Source organism: Carettochelys insculpta, chromosome 21 (genome assembly GCF_033958435.1).
Source record: "Carettochelys insculpta isolate YL-2023 chromosome 21, ASM3395843v1, whole genome shotgun sequence".
Lineage (NCBI taxonomy): Eukaryota > Metazoa > Chordata > Testudines > Carettochelyidae > Carettochelys > Carettochelys insculpta.
Genome location: NC_134157.1, coordinates 14,118,458 through 14,141,481, shown reverse-complemented (window position 1 = coordinate 14,141,481; position 23,024 = coordinate 14,118,458). Strand labels below are relative to the sequence as shown.

At 44.0% G+C, this 23,024-nt stretch overlaps 1 protein-coding gene across 2 annotated transcripts in view; it reads right to left on the bottom strand.

The window, feature by feature from the left end:
- Positions 1 to 21,228, bottom strand: part of NUP214 (nucleoporin 214) — a 74,669-nt gene extending 53,441 nt beyond the window's left edge. For both annotated transcript variants that reach the window (XM_075015497.1, XM_075015498.1), the window contains exons 1-13: positions 21,147 to 21,228; positions 18,018 to 18,213; positions 16,479 to 16,630; positions 15,139 to 15,343; positions 14,077 to 14,147; positions 13,668 to 13,731; positions 12,425 to 12,528; positions 11,692 to 11,798; positions 11,110 to 11,176; positions 9,626 to 9,752; positions 5,578 to 5,739; positions 4,002 to 4,476; positions 1,770 to 1,945 (exon numbers count right to left, since the gene is read on the bottom strand). In XM_075015497.1, the coding sequence (XP_074871598.1) occupies positions 1,770 to 1,945; positions 4,002 to 4,476; positions 5,578 to 5,739; positions 9,626 to 9,752; positions 11,110 to 11,176; positions 11,692 to 11,798; positions 12,425 to 12,528; positions 13,668 to 13,731; positions 14,077 to 14,147; positions 15,139 to 15,343; positions 16,479 to 16,630; positions 18,018 to 18,213; positions 21,147 to 21,188 (1,948 nt within the window). In that variant the 5' untranslated portion in view covers positions 21,189 to 21,228. The remainder of the gene's footprint in view (positions 1 to 1,769; positions 1,946 to 4,001; positions 4,477 to 5,577; positions 5,740 to 9,625; positions 9,753 to 11,109; positions 11,177 to 11,691; positions 11,799 to 12,424; positions 12,529 to 13,667; positions 13,732 to 14,076; positions 14,148 to 15,138; positions 15,344 to 16,478; positions 16,631 to 18,017; positions 18,214 to 21,146) is intronic.
- Positions 21,229 to 23,024: the final 1,796 nt, after the last annotated feature.

Sequence of the window (23,024 nt, the reverse complement as noted above, 5' to 3'; positions counted from 1 at the left end):
TTGGTAAAGGTGCTCAGGCTACAAGTATCTCTGAGCATTTCAGGAAACCTGTAAGTTTGCTTGTGTTCAGTTAGGCTGGAAACCTGTTGTGCCCACTCAAGAATTACTGTGCCTGTAAATAGCAAGGATGTCAATTCCCGGTTCTGACTGTGCCATGCTAACAGGAATCTTAGTGGTCCCCTGGGGAAAGAACCCTTCACAGTGCAAGGCAGCAAGTCAGGGAGCTGTCAATCCCACATATTACAGTTTTTGTTCTGCAGGTGTCTGTTATCCCCCTGTGAAATGCAGCAAACAGGGCAATGCAGACACTGTGCGGCTCCCCTAAGCCAAACGTTTTGGGAAGCATGGGGAATGGGGAGCCCACAATATGCCTATTTGCGGGCCCCTCCCCCCAAAACCTCTGGAGCCAGGGGTTCCTGTTAGCATGGAACAGGTACCAGTATATACAGGGACCAGACCACAATGCAGCCCTGGAACGGAGACTCCCCCCGCCTCCCCCTGCTTGAAGTGACAGACAGCCCCCAAAAATCTTTCCCACCTCTGGAGCCTTCACCGTGCACAAGCCAGGACATGGTGCTGCATGGTCTGCACGGCAGGCACATGTTTTTACTGGGTTGGGGTCAAGCCGCGTGGTGTGGTTGGGTGGGGGATAGACCCCTTACTGCATGGTGCCCGTGGGGGAATGGGACGGGGGAGGGGAGCTGCCCCCGTACAGATGTGAACCACAGAAAAGACGTTTCTTGGCCTCTCATACAAGCATGAGCCCCACAGCCTAGCCACCAACATGGTGTGGTGGGGCAGGAGCTGGCCTGCTGCATGGCACCGGGGGAGAGAGCCATGTGATGAGGTGGGGGCTAGACCCCCGACTGCATAGTGCCTGAGGGAGAGCAGGGCTCCTCCACAAACAAATGTGAAGTGCTGGAAAAAAAAAATATCTCGGCCTCTCCTGCTATATCTTGTGCAAGGAATAAACCTTCACCCCGCACAGGGTAGGACATGTTGTCCTAATGTTTGATGTGCCGCTGCCAGGTCCCAACAGCTAAGCTGCCACACGGTGTCGTGGGGTGAGGGCTAGCTCACCAGCCAAACTGTGACCCTCTCTCTTCTGATGGCTCTTTGCTGGGGCTCTTTTTCATGGCTAGATGTGATCGCCACTCTGATCAAAAAGAATGAATTCAAAACGCCAGGCTTCCTGTCTCGTACTTCCTGCACTCCTGGAGAGCATGGGAAGTGAAAGCAGACAGAACGTACACCTGGGGAGCACTGCGGGATACCCATGGGACACGTTTGGAGGCTGGTAAAATCAATTTAAAGTAACAGTTTCCACACTGGCATTAATCCCATGTTTTAAATTTGAACTTGGTATTATGCCGAGTGGCACAGTCGGTGTAAGAAAATCGTCCTCAATGCTCCCTAAAACAGACGTAATGGCATTCGCAGTGAAGACAATGACATGGTAAAAATTGAGCTAACTGCTTTAAAATCAACTTTATGTTGTAGTGTAGATATAGGCTAAGTTACTTGAGAAAAGAAGTAGTTATCCCTGTGGAGAATAGGTGGCAAATGGGAAACTCTTCTAGTACCAACATTACACCCGCCGCACTATATAGTTTGCAGTCTGGAGATCAGGAGATTTATGGAACTGCAGCCTATCTGCACTAGCTGAGAACAGCACAGAGAAAACCCTCATATCTTTATACTTAGTAAGGCAGAAATTTGCACCAAAAATAAAATAAAAAAATAATCTAGCCTTAGCCTCAGCGTCATACTTGTTGCAGACACAGGGGTGGATGCCTTCATTGGGCTGGCAGGTGAAGCTGACAGAGGTGTGGACTGGCTTAGAGGTCCTCCAGGAATAGGTTTGGAGGTAGTGGAGAATGAAAACATCGTGGAACTGTTATGAGTGCTGCTGCCACTAGATGCAGATGTATCTATGGCAGTGAACCTGGAAGAGAAAACATGACAAATAATTCAGCTTCTGAACAGGACATAATTTCTTCTATGCTCAAAATGATGCATTAACATTTGAAGAGGAGACAGTTTTTAAATTTAGAGAAGCAGTTCTGGGACTCAATATCCAGATACCAAATACTGTTCTAGCTGGGAGTGAAGATGGGAAGAAGCAATTTTGGGAATATGGAGGAGATTGCACAACAAGGAGCAGGTGGCATTTTGAGAGGATGGGAATTTGGTGAAAGGACAAAGTGGACTCAGCGACAGTCACAGGGTGGAGGCTTTTGAACACCATTCCAGAATGTTGGATTCAAGAGGCTTGCGCCAAGGTTCTATGGATCGTGTGACAAAGCTTATGGCATCTATAATGGGTAACTGAAGAGACAATGTCAGGAAGAAAAACGGTCTTCTAGTGAAGGTTCTCTGATACTTGGCTCTTGCTGCCTCAGTCACCATAGGAGAGCTGTATGGAAACTATTCCCTATTGAACTGCGAGGCTGCGTCTACACTAGCAAGCTCATTTGAAAGATTTTTGCGAAAGAAGGGGACTCTTTCAAAAGACCCCACAGAGTGTCTACACACAAAAAGCATTCTTTCAAAAATAAATCAAAAGAAGGGTGCCTTCTTTCAAAAGAAAGACAGGTGGAGATGCTCCACGGGGCCTCTGTTTGAAGGAGCAGTGCTCATGGGGCCTGATTTTTTGATCCCTGGCCCATTCTTTTCAAGGAGCAGAAGCTGTGTGGACGCTCTCTTTTGAAGGAACGGATTGCTCTTTTGAGCTGCTTTTTTGCGAGCAGATGCATTCTTTCGAAAGAAGGTCTTCTGAAAGCTCACTATAGTGTAGACGTAGCCCTAGAGCTGTGCTGGAGTTCTCTGGAGCAGGGAATTGCTCAACTCTAGGAATCATCCCACCTCCTTTACCTCAGGCACAGAGGAAAAATTAACAAACCAGCAGCCTTAATACCTGAGCTATGCATCAAATTAAACAAGTGCTGAAACTGTACAGTGTCAGGTATTACTTTTAGAAGATAACTGCTGCAGGGGAACAGAAACATTTATCTATCTTAAAAATCAGGACCAGTACTTGAGATGTGTCTTCAGCTGATTCAGGAATTGACTGCCTTGTTTGCCTTTCATATTAAATGTAAATAAGCTTTAAAAGCTACATTCAGATCTTAGTGGAACTAGATTTTCTAGTTTAAAAATAATTCCTAGAATCATTCAAAATTTCCTAATATAAAATTTAAAGAATTAAGAACTGATCTCATTAAATCCCAGATTCAATGAATATTTCCCTCAGATTTCTAGCTTCTCCTCTTTAAACATCAATGGGGATGGACAGTGCAATTTGGAGCTACAAAAAATTTCTGCATCCTTAATTGAAATCCAGTTCAGATAGGAATCAGAGGTGGTTACTCTACAAGTGCTCATAGGAAGTGAGTTAGATGGTCTCACGTCCAGTTCTCAATGAATAAGTATCAGAATGAAAAAAAAAAACAAACCCTAAACCACTCACTGATAGGGTCAGTAGAGAGAAAAGAATTACATGGACCTTGAGGAGAACTACTCTCTCTCCCCTAAGTTGGGAATAAATTATCAGCGAAGAGAGGAGGCAGCCTAAACTGTTACCCTCATGCTCTACCTGCTCTGGTCACAGAGAATTTCAAATTACAACATTGTTAAATTGGAGACAAAATCAAGGAACAGGATTAAAGTTTAGAGCTTATAAAAACAAGAAATAAAAGCAACAGGTATAAAGCAAGCTGGTGCTGTACAAATTTTGCTGCTTGATGAATACATTCTGGGACATCTTCACTATTCCAACCTCATACCTTTGAGCAGCGACTACCAGAAGTGAAGGCCTGAAAGCTGGTGACTATAACAAAGCTTTGGGTAGAAATGGGATTCCTCTGGACTCCATCTGGAGCACAGAGGATGCCTTTAAGAAAAAAAAAATCAATCTTAGCAACTACCACTGTATGCTACACATACCCAAACTGGTGTAACTACTGCCCACCCTTTACACAAGTAATTCAGCTTGTACTTACTTCTCGCTGAGGTTTACTTTGACAGCTGATGGTGAAAGAGTGAAGCATGGCTTCAGTCCAGCAGGTGTGGTAGACAGTGGTGGCACAGGTGTGCTGTCTGTAGTTGGTTTAAAATTTGTAGATCCAAAAGAGAAGGAAGTGGCTGGAGCTGTCACGGGGCCTGCAGCAGGGGAAGGAGTCATGGAAGGTTTGGAAGAAACCGAAGAGAAAGAGAATGTAGCGGCTCCAGTTAGACTGGAGCTCTGAGCTTGCTTGGAGGCATCTGATCCAAAGGGATATGGTGGCGGGTTCCCAGACATCTTTACAGCCGAAGACGTAAAAGAAAATGCAGCTGCTCCACCACCAGCAGAAGGCAGAGCAGTGGCTGAAGAAGCAGGAGCAGGAGCAGGAGGTGTAGCTGAGGCAGGAGTGCCAATTGGTGCAGTTTCAAGCTTCGAAAGAGCAGGTGGGGTGGTCGGGGTTGTGGCAGTGCTTCCTGGAGAAAAACAATTGGACCAAGACAATAGTCTATGATTGAAGGAAAAATTGCAAATCTAATACCGTACATCTAACACAATGCCCCCCATGATTGGTACTACTTCAACATAAACCATAAATGTCACCACAATGAAGGTGTCCACGATGCCTTCTTGAAACATACAGGATAAGGCAGTTGGTTTGCCACAGTTGCAACCTTGTACCCCAAAGTGGCTAGAAGTGTATTGTTTGACAAATGCTCTGGGTTTCTTCACCAGGACGAGTGACCACTATGTACATTCACACAGTTGCTAGACTGGAACCTCGAGCATAGAACCAGCTTATTGGGGAGGGCAAAATATGGCCTGTGAGCCAGATCCAGCCTGTCCGACATTTCTGTCCAGCTCACCATAATCCCAGCAATTGAGGAGTCTACTCCAGCCACCAATGTCCCAGGCCCTTTAAGTTGCTACCAGAGCTGCACGCAGCAACCAAAGTGCTGAAGGGTTGACTAGGAAAGGCTACACCCTGTCCCTTCAAGGGTGCCAGGGTCAGAGCCAGAGCCAGGCCTTTCTCCCGCTCCCACCAGCCTTGGATGACATCTGACTTCACCTCCCTTACTAATGCCTATCAGAGATTTTTTTCCTTATATTGAGGGAGCTTCATTTCTTTTTACCACTTAATTTTAATGAAGATTGTAAGTTGTAAAGTAAAAGTTTAGCACTAGTGTTATTATTACAATTATAAGTGTTCACAAAACAATTTGCAGTGTAAATTGTCTTCTAAGGTTGGATAATTGTGTATTCACTTAATTATTAGTAAGGGTAATTATTGTGCAAAGAACATGTTACCTCTACAATAGATGGCAAGGTAATCAGCATACTAGAAATGTGCAGCCTACCACAACTTTCCAAAACATGGCAAGTGGCTCCACGCCCCATGAAAATTATTGCCCACCCCTTCTCTATATGCTGGGGGGCAGGCATGTTTTACTCCGGAAGAGCCTCTGGGAGGGAGGGGTATAACTATCTGCCTGCATAGAAAGCTTAAACAGCTAACATTCCAGAAATCACCACAAATAAAACTAAAAGCTTCTTCCCCCACATACAGGAACACCCACCTGTTGATTTTGGTGCTCTCTCCCCTTCTACTGAGAGCTGCTCTGGTGTCACTATGAGCGATCTGACACCTGGGTTTTGATTGATCATGTAAAATGGACATAACACTCCATCTGTAGAGAGCAGTATTAGAACTGGAGCTGGAGCGAGGGTCTTCTCATCACCTGCAAAGGATCACATACTATGTTAATGGCATCACCAAAGCCACCTGCCTTTACTGCTACCAACATAAACCAAATCCCTCACACCTGACTTTGCCATCTCATATTTAAGCTACTTATTCTTCCTATATTACTGCACATATCGCTGGTCCCATCTTCCCCTACAATTTCCCCAATCCCTCTATTTCACCCCACCATTAGTCTTTTTCTCATTCTTGACTTCACAGTTTTCTAACCAAACTGATTTTAAGGCCACAAGGGACCACCATGATCACCAAGTATGACTTGATGCTTAACAAAGAGCATAACATTCACCCAGTAATTCTTGCATCAAGCCTTGTACGATGCAGCCCTGTATGTCTGAAACAATCTTTCTGGGCTCTCCAAGAGCCCAATCTCTCTTCCCACCAACCCATAAAACCCCCCCTCATTTGTCAGTAAACCCCACATGCCCTGTCTTGCCCAAGACTAAGTTCTCTTGAGCAGGGAAAAGGTCTTATTTCATTTTTGTAAAATGCACACATTAAAAACAAACTCCTCTGGAGATGACAGCTTGGTGGTCTAAACTTCTGATGTGAAACACCTGGGCTACTTAAAACTAGAGTTTTGTTTCTCGAGTGATTCAAATATTTTCAATAAGTCTGAAATCTGGGCTTCAAACAGCTTCTCAGACCTTTTGAAAATCCCTTCAATTTTTTTAAGCACCTTATTTACACGAAATGTTCACGTCTAGAACACAGAAATCTTCATGTATGCTTTTAGTCTGGTTTATGGCTGCATGTGCTCCTGACGTGCTAAGACTCTGTTCTTTCTCCTATTAACAGCTCATTGAGCGCGTGCTCATGAAGGTCATTTTCCCATGAAAACTTGTCCAGTACAAACTGTTGGTGTGTGGCCCAGGGACCCCTTGCTGCCAATAGACAGAGGGGACATACAGTGTTGTATGGGATCTCCTTGGTCAGAAAAATGCATAACAGTGCCAAAAAGGGGCAACATTTGAGATCTTAACCAAGAATCCAGAAACCACTGATCATCATAATAATTGCAAACCACGTGTATGGATAAAATTTAAGGAATTATGCATCTCTACTAAAATGTATGTTCTTCAGGTCCCAGAGTTTAAGGCAGGTTTACCAGCAGGTGACATACCTTGGCCATGTTCCTTTCAGACAAGAGATAAGACAAGAGATAAGAGACAAGACTGTCTGACCACGAGTAATGTGTGTTGCATGCCTCACAACGATTTCATATTTGCAGACTGAAACCAGCATGGTGGGGTGCACTGCTCTTTTTGGAAGCAGCAGATGTCTGAACATCAATGGACTGGGGATAGACACCTGAATGTTTTGAGGCTGGAGTGTGCCCATTGCTAACACATAGGCTTAAAAGGGAACAGCTTGTATCGCCGATGGATGGAACTGGGGAGCTGACCCCCAACAGGCAAAGAAAGAATTCCTTACACTATGGGAAAGCTGTAGAAAGGTGCCTCTCAACTCTGGGTGCTCCTGGGAAACAAGTGAGCGAGAATAAACCAGGACTAGCATTATGTCTACACTAGGGAATGTAAGTCGATTGCAGATACGCAATTCTAGCTACAGCAATTGCATAGCTAGAATCGATGTATCTGCACTCAGCTTACCTGGCTGTCCTCACTGAAGAAGGTTTAAGGGAGAGTTTCTCCAGTTGATCTCCCTTAATCCTTATGAGATGCCAGGAGCACAGGGGTCAACTGCTGCTCCCTGATGGGTTAATTGTGCGATTTTGACCAGATGTGCTAAAGGGAACACACTGAAAGATTGACCCTAAGCAGGCTGATTGTCTGGGGTCGTATAGACATAGCATAACTATACATCCCAAAAGGGTCTGACTGGCTTCATTGGGAGGGGATATGGAATGTGTAGCAATGTACTTCTTTGAAGAGATCAGCTGAACCCTAAGCCTTGGATCCAAATAAACTTGCAGATTCCTTAATGCAATAAAAGTGAATGGATTAACACAGAAAAGCTTCAGATCCAATTCTGCATTAAAAACAAAGTTTGAATTGAATTGTCTCCCCCAGCCTACCGCTGCAGTAAGGCTACTACTATTCTCACTTAACCTGCATCCTGCTGAGCACTAAAGGCAGCTTGTTCCTACCATCTGCTCTGCACAAAGGCACCTCATTTCAGTCTCACTCAGTGTGGAGAGAGGTTTCCAAAGTCCATCAAGGTACAGCACAGAGGCATTGTTATGTCAGCAAAGAATCTTGTTTGAGACAGAAATTGAGGGGCCTTCCGACAGAGCAGAAGATACAGCAATAATGTAACTGGCTATGCAGAGCATAGGAAGGTACAATTCCAGAGCAGACTTCTAACTCCAATGGAGAGCTGATACCTAGGCATTTGTGAGCCACGCATCTTCCTGGCTATGGAATTAGCCTGCTTTTAATTTAGAATGTGCATCTGTCTGCCCATCTATGAGTCTCATCAAGAATTCCTCCTAAACGATGTGATAAGCCCACAAAATTTGGTATGCAGCTCACTATCCTAATATAAAGCAAGGTCATGTTCTGGTTGTGCCAGGACAATGGGAGGTGTCTGGAATCTGTTTCTGATTAAAAAAGAGGGAGCGGGGCTGATAAGAGGGACAGTTATGCTCTGCAATGACCACAGGGGGGCAGTGAACACAAGGGCAGTAACACAGTGGCCAGTTGGTGCTGAGGCTCTGCACATTTCAGTTAACAGCTGAGTGGCCCCTTGCACTATAACCTCAGCCCAAACCACTCCCCCTTTCCCCAGCCCCATATCGTAGCCACTGCCCAGTGGCCTTGCCAGCCAGTGACCTCACTGCTGAGGCCCCCTGGGGAGCAGCCACTGGGGCTTCTCTGCCCTCCCAGCCAGCTTGGGAAGCAGCCGCCAACCAGGGCTGGGCAATACAGTCCCACTACCCTGGCCCTGCCCCCCACTCCCCTGGAAGGTGCCGCCAGCAAGGAGCTGCAGCACAGGCCCTGTTGCAGCAGCTCCCCCAGACTCCAGTCAGGCACTGCATGCAGGCTGGCCTTAGGACTGCCTGAGGCCCACCCCATTTTCCAACTCCCTGCATGGATTTCTAGACTGCCCACCCACTACCCTGGGTGCCTCCCTGCCCTGCAAACCCCCTAATCCCCTGCCCTGAGCACCTACAAGGATGCAAGCAATGCCAGGTACATCTTCTAGTTCAGTGTTTCCCAAAGTGTGGTACCCAAAAGGATTTCAAGAGGTACACTGCAGAAAATAAATTACTAATAATCAGGAGCTAAGCACTGGGAGAGGGGATACGCCTATAAGGCCAAAGCCCCATGCAAATGTTTTAAGTTTGGGAAACACTGTTCTAGATAATTTATATAAGAAAATAGCCCTGCAGGAATGACTCTGCTACAAGGGCACACCAAGCTCTCTTACAAGCACATACTGGACAAACTCTAGAAGTAACTTCAAACCTGCTATTACCTCACTTCCATCACTTAAATAGGTAATGGCAAGCAAAACAACTAAGTTGTATTTTGACCAATGATGGGTCCAAGTTTACTAAGAGCTTCTAGTTTGTCTAATCAGAGCTGCTGAACTACACCAGAGCCCTTGTCAAAACAGCCTCTCAGAAGAGAGATCATCCTGTCGTTTCCCAAAAGATTTCTCACTTGCCATTTTTAATAGTAACAAACAAAAGCGGTTTGAGCATTTGCCTGCCAAACCCAGGGTTGTGAGTTCAATCCTTAAGGAGGCCATTTAGGGACTGGGGCAAATAGATGTCAGGGATGGTGGTTGGTCCTACCAAGAGGGCAGGGGACTGGACTAGATGACCTCCCAAGGTCCCTTCCAGTTCTAGGAGATGTGTATCTCCAATTTAAAAAAAAAAGAAAGATACGACTTACTGATAGGTATTGGCGTGTTACTGGTGTAATCTATGGCAACCCCTACTGGTAAGGTGTCATCATTTTTATCTGTCACAGGAAGTTCTGCTCTGCTGGAGTCTTCTAGGACCCATGACTCCCAGGTGTTCTGGGGAAAAAAATATTTTGACTACAGTTACGCAATGTTCAGCTCTCTTATTCACACTGGGCACAAGCGGCAGAAAAACAAAAACCCCCTGCACGTGAACGGTGAGCAGCCTGGCTTTGGAATGCTAGCCAAAAGTTTAGAAAGAACAGATAACAAGAAGAGGAGCTATACCTCAGAATTTGCAATGCTAAAGAGAAAAGGTCACAAGCTCCCAACTTTTATGGATACAGTAAATGATTGAAATATGCAATTTCAAATTGTGCTCAACTTGCATTAAAGTGAGTTAAGTGCAACCCAAAATCCCACTCCCCATGGCCCTCTTCAGCCCTACTCACCACCCACGTGTGCAGCTCCAACACACCCCCCACACCGGCCCCAGTTCAAACCCCCCCTCCCCCCGGCTCATCATCCGAGCAAGACTCCGGCTCAATGCCCATCCCCACGCCAGGGTCTGGCTCACCACCCCTCATGTGTGGCTATGGCTCAATCCCCTGTCCCAGTTCGAAAGCCCTGTGGCTGGCTCACCGCCAGAGCACAGCTCCAACTCACCACCCCTCATGCATGGCTCAAATCCCCTGCTAGCTCACCATACCCATACGCAGCTCTGGCTCAACTCCCCACTCCTGGTTGAAACCCTCTGCGGCTCCAGCTCACCATCCTCACACGTGGCTCTAGCTCAACCCCCCCCGTCCTAGTTCAAACACCCCATGCACAGCTCCAGCTCAACTCCAACCCCAACCCCCTGCAGTCCTAACCCACCCCAGGCTTAACCTCACACTCCACCCCTTTCCCATGGCCCTAACCCACTGCCAGCCTTAACCCTCCCCAACTGCCCTGCCCCCAACCTCCTTTCCAAAGGAGCTGCAGTGCTCCTGCTGCTTTCCCAGCTGCAAAATGTAACTTCTGCCAGGGAAAAAGCCGCCCCCTATCTCCGTGAAATTTGGGTTACACAAGGATGAGTGGGAATGTAAACCTCACGTAAATTGAGGGACTACTGTAGTGGCCACATTTCCTGGGATAACTGCACTTTACGTTAAACTAATGAACTCAGCAAGATTCAGGTCACCAGTTGGAAGTGTGATTCAGGAGTTAAACCGGCGCCAAGTCGCCGATGCAAACAAACACCATTCAGGACTTCATGCATTACTTGCTATGATTCACTTCAGCCACTAAAATCCACACAACTCCTCATAAGCAAGACTAGGATATAATAAAAACCAGCTTTCATTTTAAGATTCTATGTATATCAAATGGGTTGATCTTGAGATAAAGCATCCCCTACCACCAGGTCTTGACATCCAGAGAGTTTCCTGGAAAAGATAACATTTGCTCAGGTGCAGCAGAAATGAAAGGCTACCTGGTCTGCTTGTCTGGCGAGGATGCTGACTTCTGTGGAAGCTGCCGAAGCTGCCAGGACTAGATCCCTTCAAGTACAGAACCAAAACAATGTTAAATTCCAAATATGGTGGTAACTCATATGGTGTTTCTCAACTGTATTATTGTAATAGACATCTCAAATACTTTTGCTGCACTATATGGATCAAGAACGAAACAGATGTATCATCCTCAAATAGCAAAAGACAGGAAAAGATGGTGAACTCTTCACAGTGTCACTAGCAATCAGGGGTTTATTTCCTTTCTCAGACCCGATGATACAATTTACTCATACACTATTATTATTCTAAGCTACATGTAACAGAATGGAAATAAGCAGTGTAACAAACATGGTAGAACATCTTCACACAGCCATGTGAACAAAAAACAAACAAAAAACCTAAAAGCCATGCATGACATGAAGCATAACTTTCATTCTTCGCAGAAAGTACAGGACCTAAAAAAACCTTTGTACATCTGTGGTATATATTTTACCACCTAAAAACAGCTGATTTTCACCCATGTATGAAGAGCTGTAGACTTGGTCATAAGTCTGTGCACTCACCAGTCCTCCACATAGTTGAGAAAGTAATGATGCTGTCTCTCAGTGCAGCTACCATAGCAGGGCTCCATGAAATTCACAAATTTTTCTGGTCGTTTCTCTTCCTTTTTCTGCACAGAACAGAGGAACAGAAATTGACATTCAGCTTAGCTTCTACGAAAGCAAGTTAAGTCAACTCCTCATACAAATGGGCACATCAAGCAACATAATTACATTCTGCTTCTTAGAAATATGCTCAGATCATTACGAAGTTAATCTGGTGCAACTGAGAAAAGTGCATGGAAGCAGCAAAGAGCGAATGTATCCAGCACGATAAACAAACAGTCCAAGGAGTGTACAAGTTGGTTTTGCAAACAGCAGAGTAACCCAGAAGCAAGTGACAATACCAAACAGCAGTCTTTGGGTAGCTCACATGTGTGAGATAAACCATAAGGTTAACTTCTGGATCACCTGACACAAAGGATGCAAGTAGCTTGGAGACCTCAAAAGGTCTGCCATGGTCAAATAGAAAATGGAGTGCAGATTTAATGGCAAAAAATAGAGTCCAACTGGGAATAAACCATTGATTTTCAGCATTGAGTTCTATACTGTACTCGCTATTTGATGCTAACAAAAACAGTAAAAGAACATGCTGTACTAATAAGCAGGCCTGAAGAACAAACAGTGCTACAGTCACATTCATTAGCATAAAACCCTTAAAGCGAGAAAAATAAAGTGGAGACTTCAAAGCACTTACAGGCAAGACAGCCATGACCACATCTGGGGAAGTTTCCAAGGTCCCATCAGCAGCCGCATATACTATAGTGAAGACATAAGTGCCAACCCAAAGCACATCCAGGACTGGAAGAAAAATTAAGTATCATGACCCAGAGGCATCTTAAAGGACCGCTTCCTTGGATGTTTAGTTTTAATTCCACATAATACACAACTATGTACTAGAAAAGTGTAGAAGTGAGAAGGATGGTTTACCTCTGCAGCAGCATGAAGACGACTTCTAATATGCTGCCTAGACCACTACATGCCAACTAGCAGACAACATACAGGAAATGTTTGAGTGACATGCGGGGACCAGCTTGATGCGAGGAAATTCAGAAAAAGCCCAAGCATGTGCCCAGGCCAGCCTACCATGCCTTGCTACACTGTGGGCAAGAACATATCATGGTGCACACACTGAATATACATGATGATGGAGTTGTGCCTTAACTCTAAATTTACTGCATTTGCATCAGTATTAGAAAGTTTTGTACATAATTTTGTTGTGATGGCTTTAATATTATTAGGAAATAATGAAAAAGTATGAATAAAAAAAAAACGTACCTAGAAATTTCTATGGCAAAAATGTAATTGCAGGCTTTAGAAAGTATATTCCATCACAAAATTTGTCATTAGACACAGATATAATGCACACCTTAGAAACCACAGATACGCACAGGAGCGGCTTTACCTTCTCACCACTAAGATGCATCACTCATTTATTTTTGCCATGTGCATAACAAAAGCAACTTGTATTCATTTAAGTTTTTAAAATGTTTGAATATCAAAAGAATGCGATGCCAGAAGGCATTATCATTCTCTAGTTTGACCTCCTGCATACCACAGATCACAAGACTTCCCTGAATTAATTCTGGCTGAACCTAGGACATATCTTTTAGAAAGAAAGTCAATCTTGACTTGACACTTTTCAATGATGGACAATCCGCTACACCCTTTGGCGAGTTGTTTCAATGGTTAATAACCCTCACTTCAAAGAAGTTCATGCCTTAGTTCGATATACAAATGGTCAACAGGAATAAGACCTTATACATCAAATTTTGGTCTGGAGGCAGTTTTTATGACCAAATTAAGCCCTCCCTCCAAAAAGGTGTGTATGGCATAAATATGAGCAGATTCTTTAAGTACCTCAGCACTAACAAGAATCAACATAGACATCAATGGACATGATATTTTAATGGAAATAAAAAAAAGAAGAAATGCCATACCTTTAACAGGATTATCTGACTCATAAAATGGAGGACAAGGAATTATTTTTTTCTCCTGCAGGTTCTGCAAAAAATAGAACATGCCTTTCAGAAAAAAGAAAAAACGTACCAACAACCCCTGACAGGAGTCTTGTAGATCCCCAAGAGTTGTTTTTATAGGGTGTTACATATCTTTTTAGATAGCTGTCACATACCCTCCCCGAGACCTTGATTTCAGCAGCAGTAGGCATCCTGATACCTTTGAAAGGCAGGTTGAGATGCTTAATGTTTATGATGTGTTTGGGAACACTCATGTGAAAGGCACTGTACTACCTCCAATATGCTCCCAACTTTAATACCCACCTGCTGCTGACAGACAAAATTAAAGGTACTTAAAGTCAATGAAAAGAAACAATCAGTTACTACTTACAGGCAAATACTGGACGACAGTGCCATTTTGTTTCCCTACAGCCAGCTGTTTTCCCTTGGGGCTCCAGCACACTGAGTAAACAAGAAGGTTTTATCAGCACAAGATAGAACAGCAGTGTAAAAATTAAACACTGTAATTTCCAGTGACAGCATCAGTAAACCAAGTACCACTTTAAACTAAGCCAAATAAACATCCAGTCATACTGAGGTTGTCCTCTCTTGTGGATTCCATGGACTTTCTCTACCATATGTCAATAACAGAAAGATGAGTCCAAAGAGGCTTCATGGCTCTGATTAATTAAAATTCAAGTAACATTTAACCTTCTACACATCTGCCTTAGACCCTAGCTACACATAAACTTGTACTGGTTTAAAACAGAGCAAACGCTGTGATTCAATAGTAGCCACAATGTTGCCCTGATTTAACTAAACCAATTTAAAAATCTCACCTTTTGTAAAACCACTGCAAAATGTGTTTGAGCCAGGCCTTAAATGGGCTAGAAGTCTTCAGAATATTTTTGAAAACACCAATTCCACTTGCTACTACTCCACATGATAGTAGACAAAGTTCCTCAAGCACTGATGTAATTAATAATGCAGGGAAACAATTCTATGTTATCAGAGTGATAGCTGTGTTAGTCTATATCAACAAAAACAACAAGAAGTCCTGCGGCACCTTACAGACAAACAGATTTTTGGGACCATAAGCTTTTGTGGGCAAAGACCCACTTCATCATTTTCTTTTAGCTGCAATATTAATGCACCTTTCCTTCAAGTAGTATTGAAGGCCTGACATACTGTAACCTTCAGACAGAAACATTTAACTCTAATTCTCAAAGTGGGCTGCCTACGACCATGAAACAAAAAAAAAATATTAGAAAACCTTTATTGGAATATAATTAATTTTTGATTAAATTTAACTCCATTGGCTCTCTGGGGGAAGATTTTTAAATAGCTGTGAATGCAAATAAGCTCATCTCTCTAGTGACACCAACACTTCCCCACACTTTATAGCATCTTCCATCTTTATGAATTACCACTAAGCCAGAGCTGCATCACCCACCTGATGTAACAGCCACCGAGGAGGGAAGAGTGGCATACACTTTCACAGACTCTGTGACCTGCAGGACAGAGATGCTACCATCGGATAGACACACAGCGACCATGGAGGGGATGGCAGGGTTCCACTTCAGATCACAGACTATTGCCATGCTGCCTGAGTCTTTGGCAAGTTTATGATAAGCAAATGGACGTTTCTGCTGCTTAGCCTTGTAAGAGAAAATAAAAAAGCCTTAGCCTATGTGCAGACAAGTTCTTCCAAACTCACACTCCATGACTATTGGCCCTGTTGTGTAATGATTGGTATGCAGGAAAATACACTGACTACTATAGTGCAAAAAACGTGACAACGCAAACTGGAGTAACATGTTTGAGTTAAAGGTACGATTTAAAAATTTCCTTTTGTAATGTTATTTTCTCACTAGTTCAGTTGTGGGAGGGAAGGCTGGGGCCACAGCCCAGCTCCCCACACTGCCTGGGGAGGGCTGGGCAGGTTAATGGGGGAAAAAAGGAAGGCTGCAGAAGGGGCAGGGCCTAGGGTGCAGAAGGGGTGGGGATGGGGTTGCCTTCACCAGCGGAGCCTTCACCTGCCACCCGTGGCCGTGGTCACTGCAAACAAATTCATATTTGTTTAAGTGTCTACTGCTGAACAAGCATAAATACTGTCATTGTTTCTAGAATCTAATATTACTGGTATTTTTATTTGTAAAGCCAGTAGAACAGCTATGGAAATATTGCTCCCTGTATTGAGGGCTCAGGCAGTGATAAAAGTTTAGCCTTCAGCATTCTTAACGCACAAGCCCATGACACTTGATCCAAAACAAGCAGCCTATAAAAAATGTAACATGGAACAACTGAATGAAGCCAAAATAGGTCATTTTATGACACTACTGCAGTAGATTTTTTTGCTGTGTAATGTTTTCATCTTTGCTTTCAACAGATAAAGCATGATACCAGAGGCAGTGCAACAGCAAACAAAGAGAGGCTATCACAAACATTGCTTAGTACAGCAGACAGGACTAGCATACAAGCAGGAGCCTGCATTACCACATTCCAAGTCAGAGGTGGAAGTATTAATATTTTGTGTTTTTCTTTTTCACAGGGCTGCTTAACCATCAGTTGTGAGATGCTCACAACAACCCCATGAAGTACATAAATAATCTTGTTTTATAGATATGGAAATGAAAGTAGATTTTAGCTGAAAATCTATTGAATAAACCTCACAGTTCTCTGCATACAAAGCATAATTCACGGTGGACAGCCAGGCAAACATTTTAAGACATGCCCTTCTTATCATCAGATGCTTCCTTTCAAGTCAAAACATCTGTTTACATGTCACCTTACCTGATTTGAGAATGTGCGGACATCAAAAAAGCCAATGAAGGAACCAAACTCATTGGATGTCATGCAGACAGACAGGGTGAGGTTATCACAGCTCAGAGCCAGGTGATGCACAGGAAACTTCACAGGAACCGATATGCTTTGAACATTCTCAACTTTAAAACAAAGGAAATCGAAGAGGGAAACTATGAAATTAGTGGTCACTTTAAGCACAATTATTAACAAAAGCAAATACGGATCCCACCTGGTAACCTAATGTGTATTTATGCAAAGCTAAACACGGCAGACTAGTTCTAGAAAGCAGGACGTGTAAATAGATATATACCATGAGTCAAGTCTGAATAATCTTTTGGATGCTTTTACTATTTTAAAGAAGGACAATTCTAATTAAGTAATTTTAAGGAATTTCCCTATTATGGACTGTGAATTGCCCTAAAACGAAAGAAGCTGAGTTTTACGCCTACTCGACTATGAATTCTAATACACAATTTACTGTAAGGATCACACATCAAATGCAACTCATAACAATTATTTTTTTAATTTGATGGATACTATCCCAGCAGCTCTTATTAATTTTGAAGCTAAGACATGGCATCAGATTCACAGAAATGAAATGAAGACAATTTTCCCCTCAAGCCTCAGTCCTCATCTTTATTAGAAACAGGATACAGGATCAGATGGATGATTGATTTGCTATAGCCAAGCAATTTCTGAATTCCTATGAATATCAGCTGTCAGAGCTAGGAGTCTGGTAAGACTTCTCATGCGAAAGGAAGTATTTCTATGGCACACATCACAATTGTATTTTAAATCACTTGGGAGACACTCAGATACTACCAGCCACCTCTCTTTCTTCCCAGCCTCTAAGGAAAAACAGGTTGACAAATTTATGTGTTTGTGCATTTACAAGCGTAAGAGGGTGTTTTGGGTAATATACGAAGAAGTTACTGAGGGAAAGTTAAACCAAAGAAATACTTTTGCACTGAGCTCTCAAAGTGCTAATTTTATGACAGCTCATCTCTTTTTGCTGAGAGCACCAAAATTTAGAATTTTCACAGGAGCTCAACCTATCTCCTGCTCTCACGAGCCAACCTAAGCAAGGTCACAGGTTCACTGTTACTCGGCTAGAGTGCAGGTGTCACAGAGGATTGTGGTTGTGAAAAATCAGGACTCTCTCCAGTAGCTATAGCCAATCCCATAGATACCTTTGACTGTCAAGAATTAAAAACTGAATTGAAATGTATTCAATGGGGAGCTAATGCGGAGAGTAAGATATTTTGATGACATGTTCCATTCACAGCAATTTATATTGGAAAGCAGACAACTGTTGTCTCTTCTATCAGTTGGAGTTGCCTCAGTATATGTTGCCCCATTCCTAGATATAAAAAATTCAAACAATGAAGCCTGGTAGTCACAAACGCATGGACTACCATGGGCAGGCCTGTATCATATCAAATTTGACACTAGTAGACTAATCAGCTATGTCACAGTTCTCCCAAGTGCAGCTCTCTGAACTGTAGAGTAATAAAAATATTGGCTTACCAATTTTATTGCGATCTTCTCCTGCTTGGTTCTGCATGAGAAGATTTTTAGTGTGAAAGATCTGCAGCTCAGTTGCCCCACCAGCAAAGACTAGCCCATATTTGTTCGAGATGGCAAGGAGACTGGAACGCTCTTTAGGGAGCTCCTCAGGAGTGTCAAATATTCTGACCTTCTTCAATGCTCTGAATTGAAAATCCTGTCACAGAAAAACAGAGTTGAAAAGCAATTGTAGGTATGTATATGCATATATATGTGGAATGGCAAAGCGGACAGAAAACTGAGTTTTACTTACATCCTGGAGAAATGGAATTAATAAAAAAGCACTTTATTGCTTACCATTATCACTCACACAGCCCCTCAGTTGTTACTCCCCAAGTGGTTGCCAAACCATGAGCTCCAAAAATGATTTTGAATAGTTTACAAACCACAATAACAAAAATAACGACTTTAAAATTGTTTCAAGGAAAAATCCATTTGTTATAATCACTTCCAGACTTTTTAAATATGCAGAGAGCACAATAGGGGTTATTTCCATAAATTGTCTATAAACAGATGGGCCACAAACTTCACTCAGCGCATTTAATATTGGCAAGGTAAGCAATGAAGAACAGAAAAGTCTGTTATTAATCTCATGCAACATTATCACCACAGTCTATAAGATACGGCTTTTCAACATGATAATGAAATCTCTCTGAATGGTTTACTTGGAGAAATATTAAGACATTTCTCCTTCCCTTTATTTTATGCCTGAGCACCAAATTATTTTCAAGTTTTTTTTTCCTGTCAGATGTCCTAAAATGGTAGCGTATTATTTAGTAAACTTTGAAAATATTAGCAATCACCATTTTAATTCCTGATAGGTATTTTTTTATTTTCGAAAGTCTGATAATCTGACAGTTTTGTCACTAATTGACAGCATTTGGACAACTAGACTTTCCCAGAATGTAGCAAAATATTTTCCATTGTGTGGGGGAGGGGATGCTGTGCATTACGGTTAGTACAGCCATCAGAGTGACAGCTAAGGGACACTTTGACCACTTCAAAATGGTATGTGCCTGATAGTGTAGGAACCCTCCCTCTCACCTTCCCCGCCCCTCTTGTGTGTTTACTTTGCATATTTGACAGTAGTTTGCATGTAATCACCCTCCCTTATTGTTTGCACAGGATTTTGCACAACAGGGAAAAAGAAAAACCGGGAAAAAATAAGATACGTATAACCACTGACTGACTGGATTAAGAAGTTAATGGTAACATCGTTACTATGCAGAAAACTTAAGCTTTCTTTGTGATTCTAGCCTCACTCTCCAAGTTAATAGACTGACATAAAACCATGCAAGAATTTTTTTTCAAATGTACTGATTAAGGCCGAACCAAATTTGCAGTGCATTTTGGTTAATTTCACAGTAGGATTTGAATGATAATCGATTTCACGATTCCAAATATTTAAATCTGAAATTTCATGGTGCTGTAATTGTAAAGGTCCTGATCCAAAAAGGATAGTGGGGAGGGTGTCACGGGGCGGGTGGGGGTGGGGGTGGCGGCAAACAGTACAGGTTGAAACTCTCCCATCTGGTACCCTTGGGTCTTGACCAATGCTGGATGAGAGAATTTGTCAGACCATGGGAGGTCAAAGTTGTCTTACATATTACCAACATTTCCACTGTTTACAGTGCTCTTAGAAGACATGTAGGGGTAAACGGGACCACAGGAAAAATGGTCACACCCACGATAAGTGATCATCCAGCTAACTAAAATCATGCTAAATTATGGATGTTGCTGAATGACAGAGTTCCGGATTAGAGAGATTCAACTTGCACTGCTACCCTTAGTCCTGCATTGGTGCTGGCAGTAGTGCTGCATTCAGCAGCCCAAAAGGATGACAGTGTATGGTAATATCACACTTCTGCACTGAAAGAAGCCCAGAACTGTGGCAAAACTACAACCCCAACCTAAAATAATCTTGCGATTCCCAACAACTCACTTTTGTGTCAGGACCCCAATTTGAGAAACACTGATCTCTCTTGTGAAATCTGCATAGTACAGGAGAAAAAGCATACAAAAGAGCAGGTTTCATCATCTAACACATTCTTCATGCCCATGAATTTATATATACTAGGTACAGCCCTAGTAAGTGTGATGCTTAAGATTAGGCACCTAAACAAATAGTCTGATTTTTGTAGGGGCAATGAGCACCAACTAGAGTGACCCCATACCCCAGTTTTATAAAGACAGTCTCATAATGCAGGGTTTTTTCTTATAGACACCCATCACACCCATCTGGTACTCTGTTTTTGCAGAGGCGTACAACCAGTTAGTTTATTTAGGGATCCCGCTCTACTTAGTAAAGTGCCTAAATGTAGATACAAATGTTTAACTTGATGCCCCAGGCATGGAAAACTGAGGAAACAATCACGTCCTGTCATACTCAGCACTGTGTCACCTGAATAACCAGTCTTGCTACCAAGATCCATGAGGAAGCTAGCTTAGCTCCTGTCTGGAAGCAGAGCCAAGCATCCATGCTGCCCCATGCACAGCGCTTGCCCTGACGCAGCGAGTAACACAGGAATCAACAGTGCAGAATCCCATCTCCAAGGGATGACTGGGCTCCACCCATATTGGAAAGAGATGCATAACTGGGCCCAAGAGGGAGGGTAAAAAGGGTATGTTTGAGCACTGCAAAAAGGGAACAGCTGCTGGGCTAAGTAACAGGTTGTCACACCCCACCCAACAATTCCCCCAACCCACCTCTAGAGCACCGCCACTGCCCCAACACAATTTGCCCAGGCCACGTCTGCCCCCACAGCCGCCATCCACAAATCCCACCACCCCAGCGTACCCCCCCTCGCCGTCCCACCACATCAGCCACCGCCCCTCACTATCCCCACACCCAGCTCCTCCTCACCCCATCCACCCCACCCTCACGCGGAGTCCCAGACTACAGCCGCCCGCTCCCCAAACACCCCTCAGCCCCGGTTCCCCGGAACACAGCCCCCCTCATCATCTCCTCCCCACACCACAGCTCGCCGACCCCGCAGCTCCCTCATAGAGTCCCAACGCAGCGCCCCCGCCACTCCGCCCTCAACCCCCATGCTTCACACCGGGCCCCCAAAGCCGCCGGCCCTCCCGCACCTTCATCTCCCGCTCGGGGACCACATCCATATCGTCCCCCATGGCTCCGACTCAATCCGGCCGCCAACTGCTTGCGCAGGAGCCCGAGGCAGCGTTTCCGCTTCCGGCGGCCATCAAGCCCACGGAGCCACTCTAGCCGTACCGCTCTATGGCAGCGCGTCTGGTTCCCGTATGGAAGTTGACTGAGGGGCGGGCCTAATGCCAGGGGCGGGAGTTTTGACGGGGAGGAGGCGTGGCATCTGTCCAGGGGAGGAGTTTTGGCTAGGAAGGGGCGTGGCCAAAAGGGGCCAGGGGCGTGGCAACTCTCCAGGGCCGGAGCAGTGACTAGGACGGGGCACTTAATGCTCTTCACGAAGTTCGGTGGCACCTTATAGGTGAACAAGTTTATTGGAGCATAAACTTTTGTGGGTAAAGACCCACTTCATCAGACGCATCTGACGAATTGGGTCTTTGCCCACGAACGCTTATGCTCCAAAATAGACTCGTCTAGAAGGTACCATGGGACTTCCACTTGTTTTTGCAGGTACAGGCTAAGGCAGCTACCCCACTGATACTGTCTGCTTTTGAAAACTGATGGTGCGGACCCCGTGGGGAAAGGAGCTCCACACCCCCTGTACAAACGCGTGCCAAGTGAAACAGAACTTCTCATGAATCTCATTTTAAATAAGTCTCCAATTAGGGAGAAGGCAATTAATGAGGTTCATGTTTAACAGTGGAATTGCCCCCCCCCCCCATTTCTTCCACGGCAGCACATAACTAGCCCTCTTGGACTGCATTCTCAATTACTATCATTTTGCAGGGGGATTGTCAGACCCTTTAAACCAAACCTTCTCCCTGCTGCTGTAATGTGCCAGACTGAATAGATAGCAGAGGGGTAGTCGTTTTAGTCTGTATGTGCAAAAGCAACATTAAGTCCTGTGGCATCTTATGGACTAACAGTTTGGAGCATAAGCTTTTTCATGGGCAAAGACCACTTTTGAGGGTAAAGACCTGGGTCTTTGACCACCCAAGCTTATGCTCCAAATTATCTGTTAGTTCATAAGGTACCACAGGATTTATTTAGACTGGACAGAGGCATGCAGCATACCGAACAACAAATGAAGGGGAAACAGCAATATTATTCGAGCAATCTCTAAAGCAGCATTATTCAAGCCAGTCTATAGGGGTCACCTGTCATTAGGTCCCTGGAAAGATCTTGGGCTTCCACAGCTGAGGCCAAATACACCAGATAGAAGCAGACACAATTCCAATGGTTAACCTCAGTGTAGTTACAGCCGAGTACCTAACTGGAAAAAATAATTAGCCTCCAGCCACCTACTATTTGGGGTGATGCCTGAGAATTCCTTTCCTTGGAGATTATACTTGTTTTCCTTGCTTGGGCACTCCCTTGAGTTTTGAGAGTGCTCAGATGCAGCTGTAATGTATTGCAAACCCAAGTGTTTGTTCATTTGAGTGGCATATTCTAAAGAGTACAGCACATCTTCAACTAGTACCATTTAAAACATTCTCCCTAGATCAAGTATCGGAGGGGTAGCCCTGTTAGTCTGGATCTGTAAGAGCAACGAAGGGTCCTGTGGCACCTTATAGACTAACAGAAAAGTTTTGAGCATGAGCTTTCGTGAGCACAGACTGAAGTGAGTCTGTGCTCACGAAAGCTCATGCTCAAAACTTTTCTGTTAGTTTATAAGGTGCCACAGGACCCTTCATTGCTCCCTAGATCAAGAGTTAAAACCCTGTTTTGGGTAGGGGGAGCTGAAGGACAAAGGTCCTAGTAACAACTCTACAGCTGTACCCAAGGACAGGATGTAATGGTATTGTCTGAAGTATGTAAGGATATGTCACAGAGTCTTGCTTACTGTTTTTGGTTCTCTGTGTCTT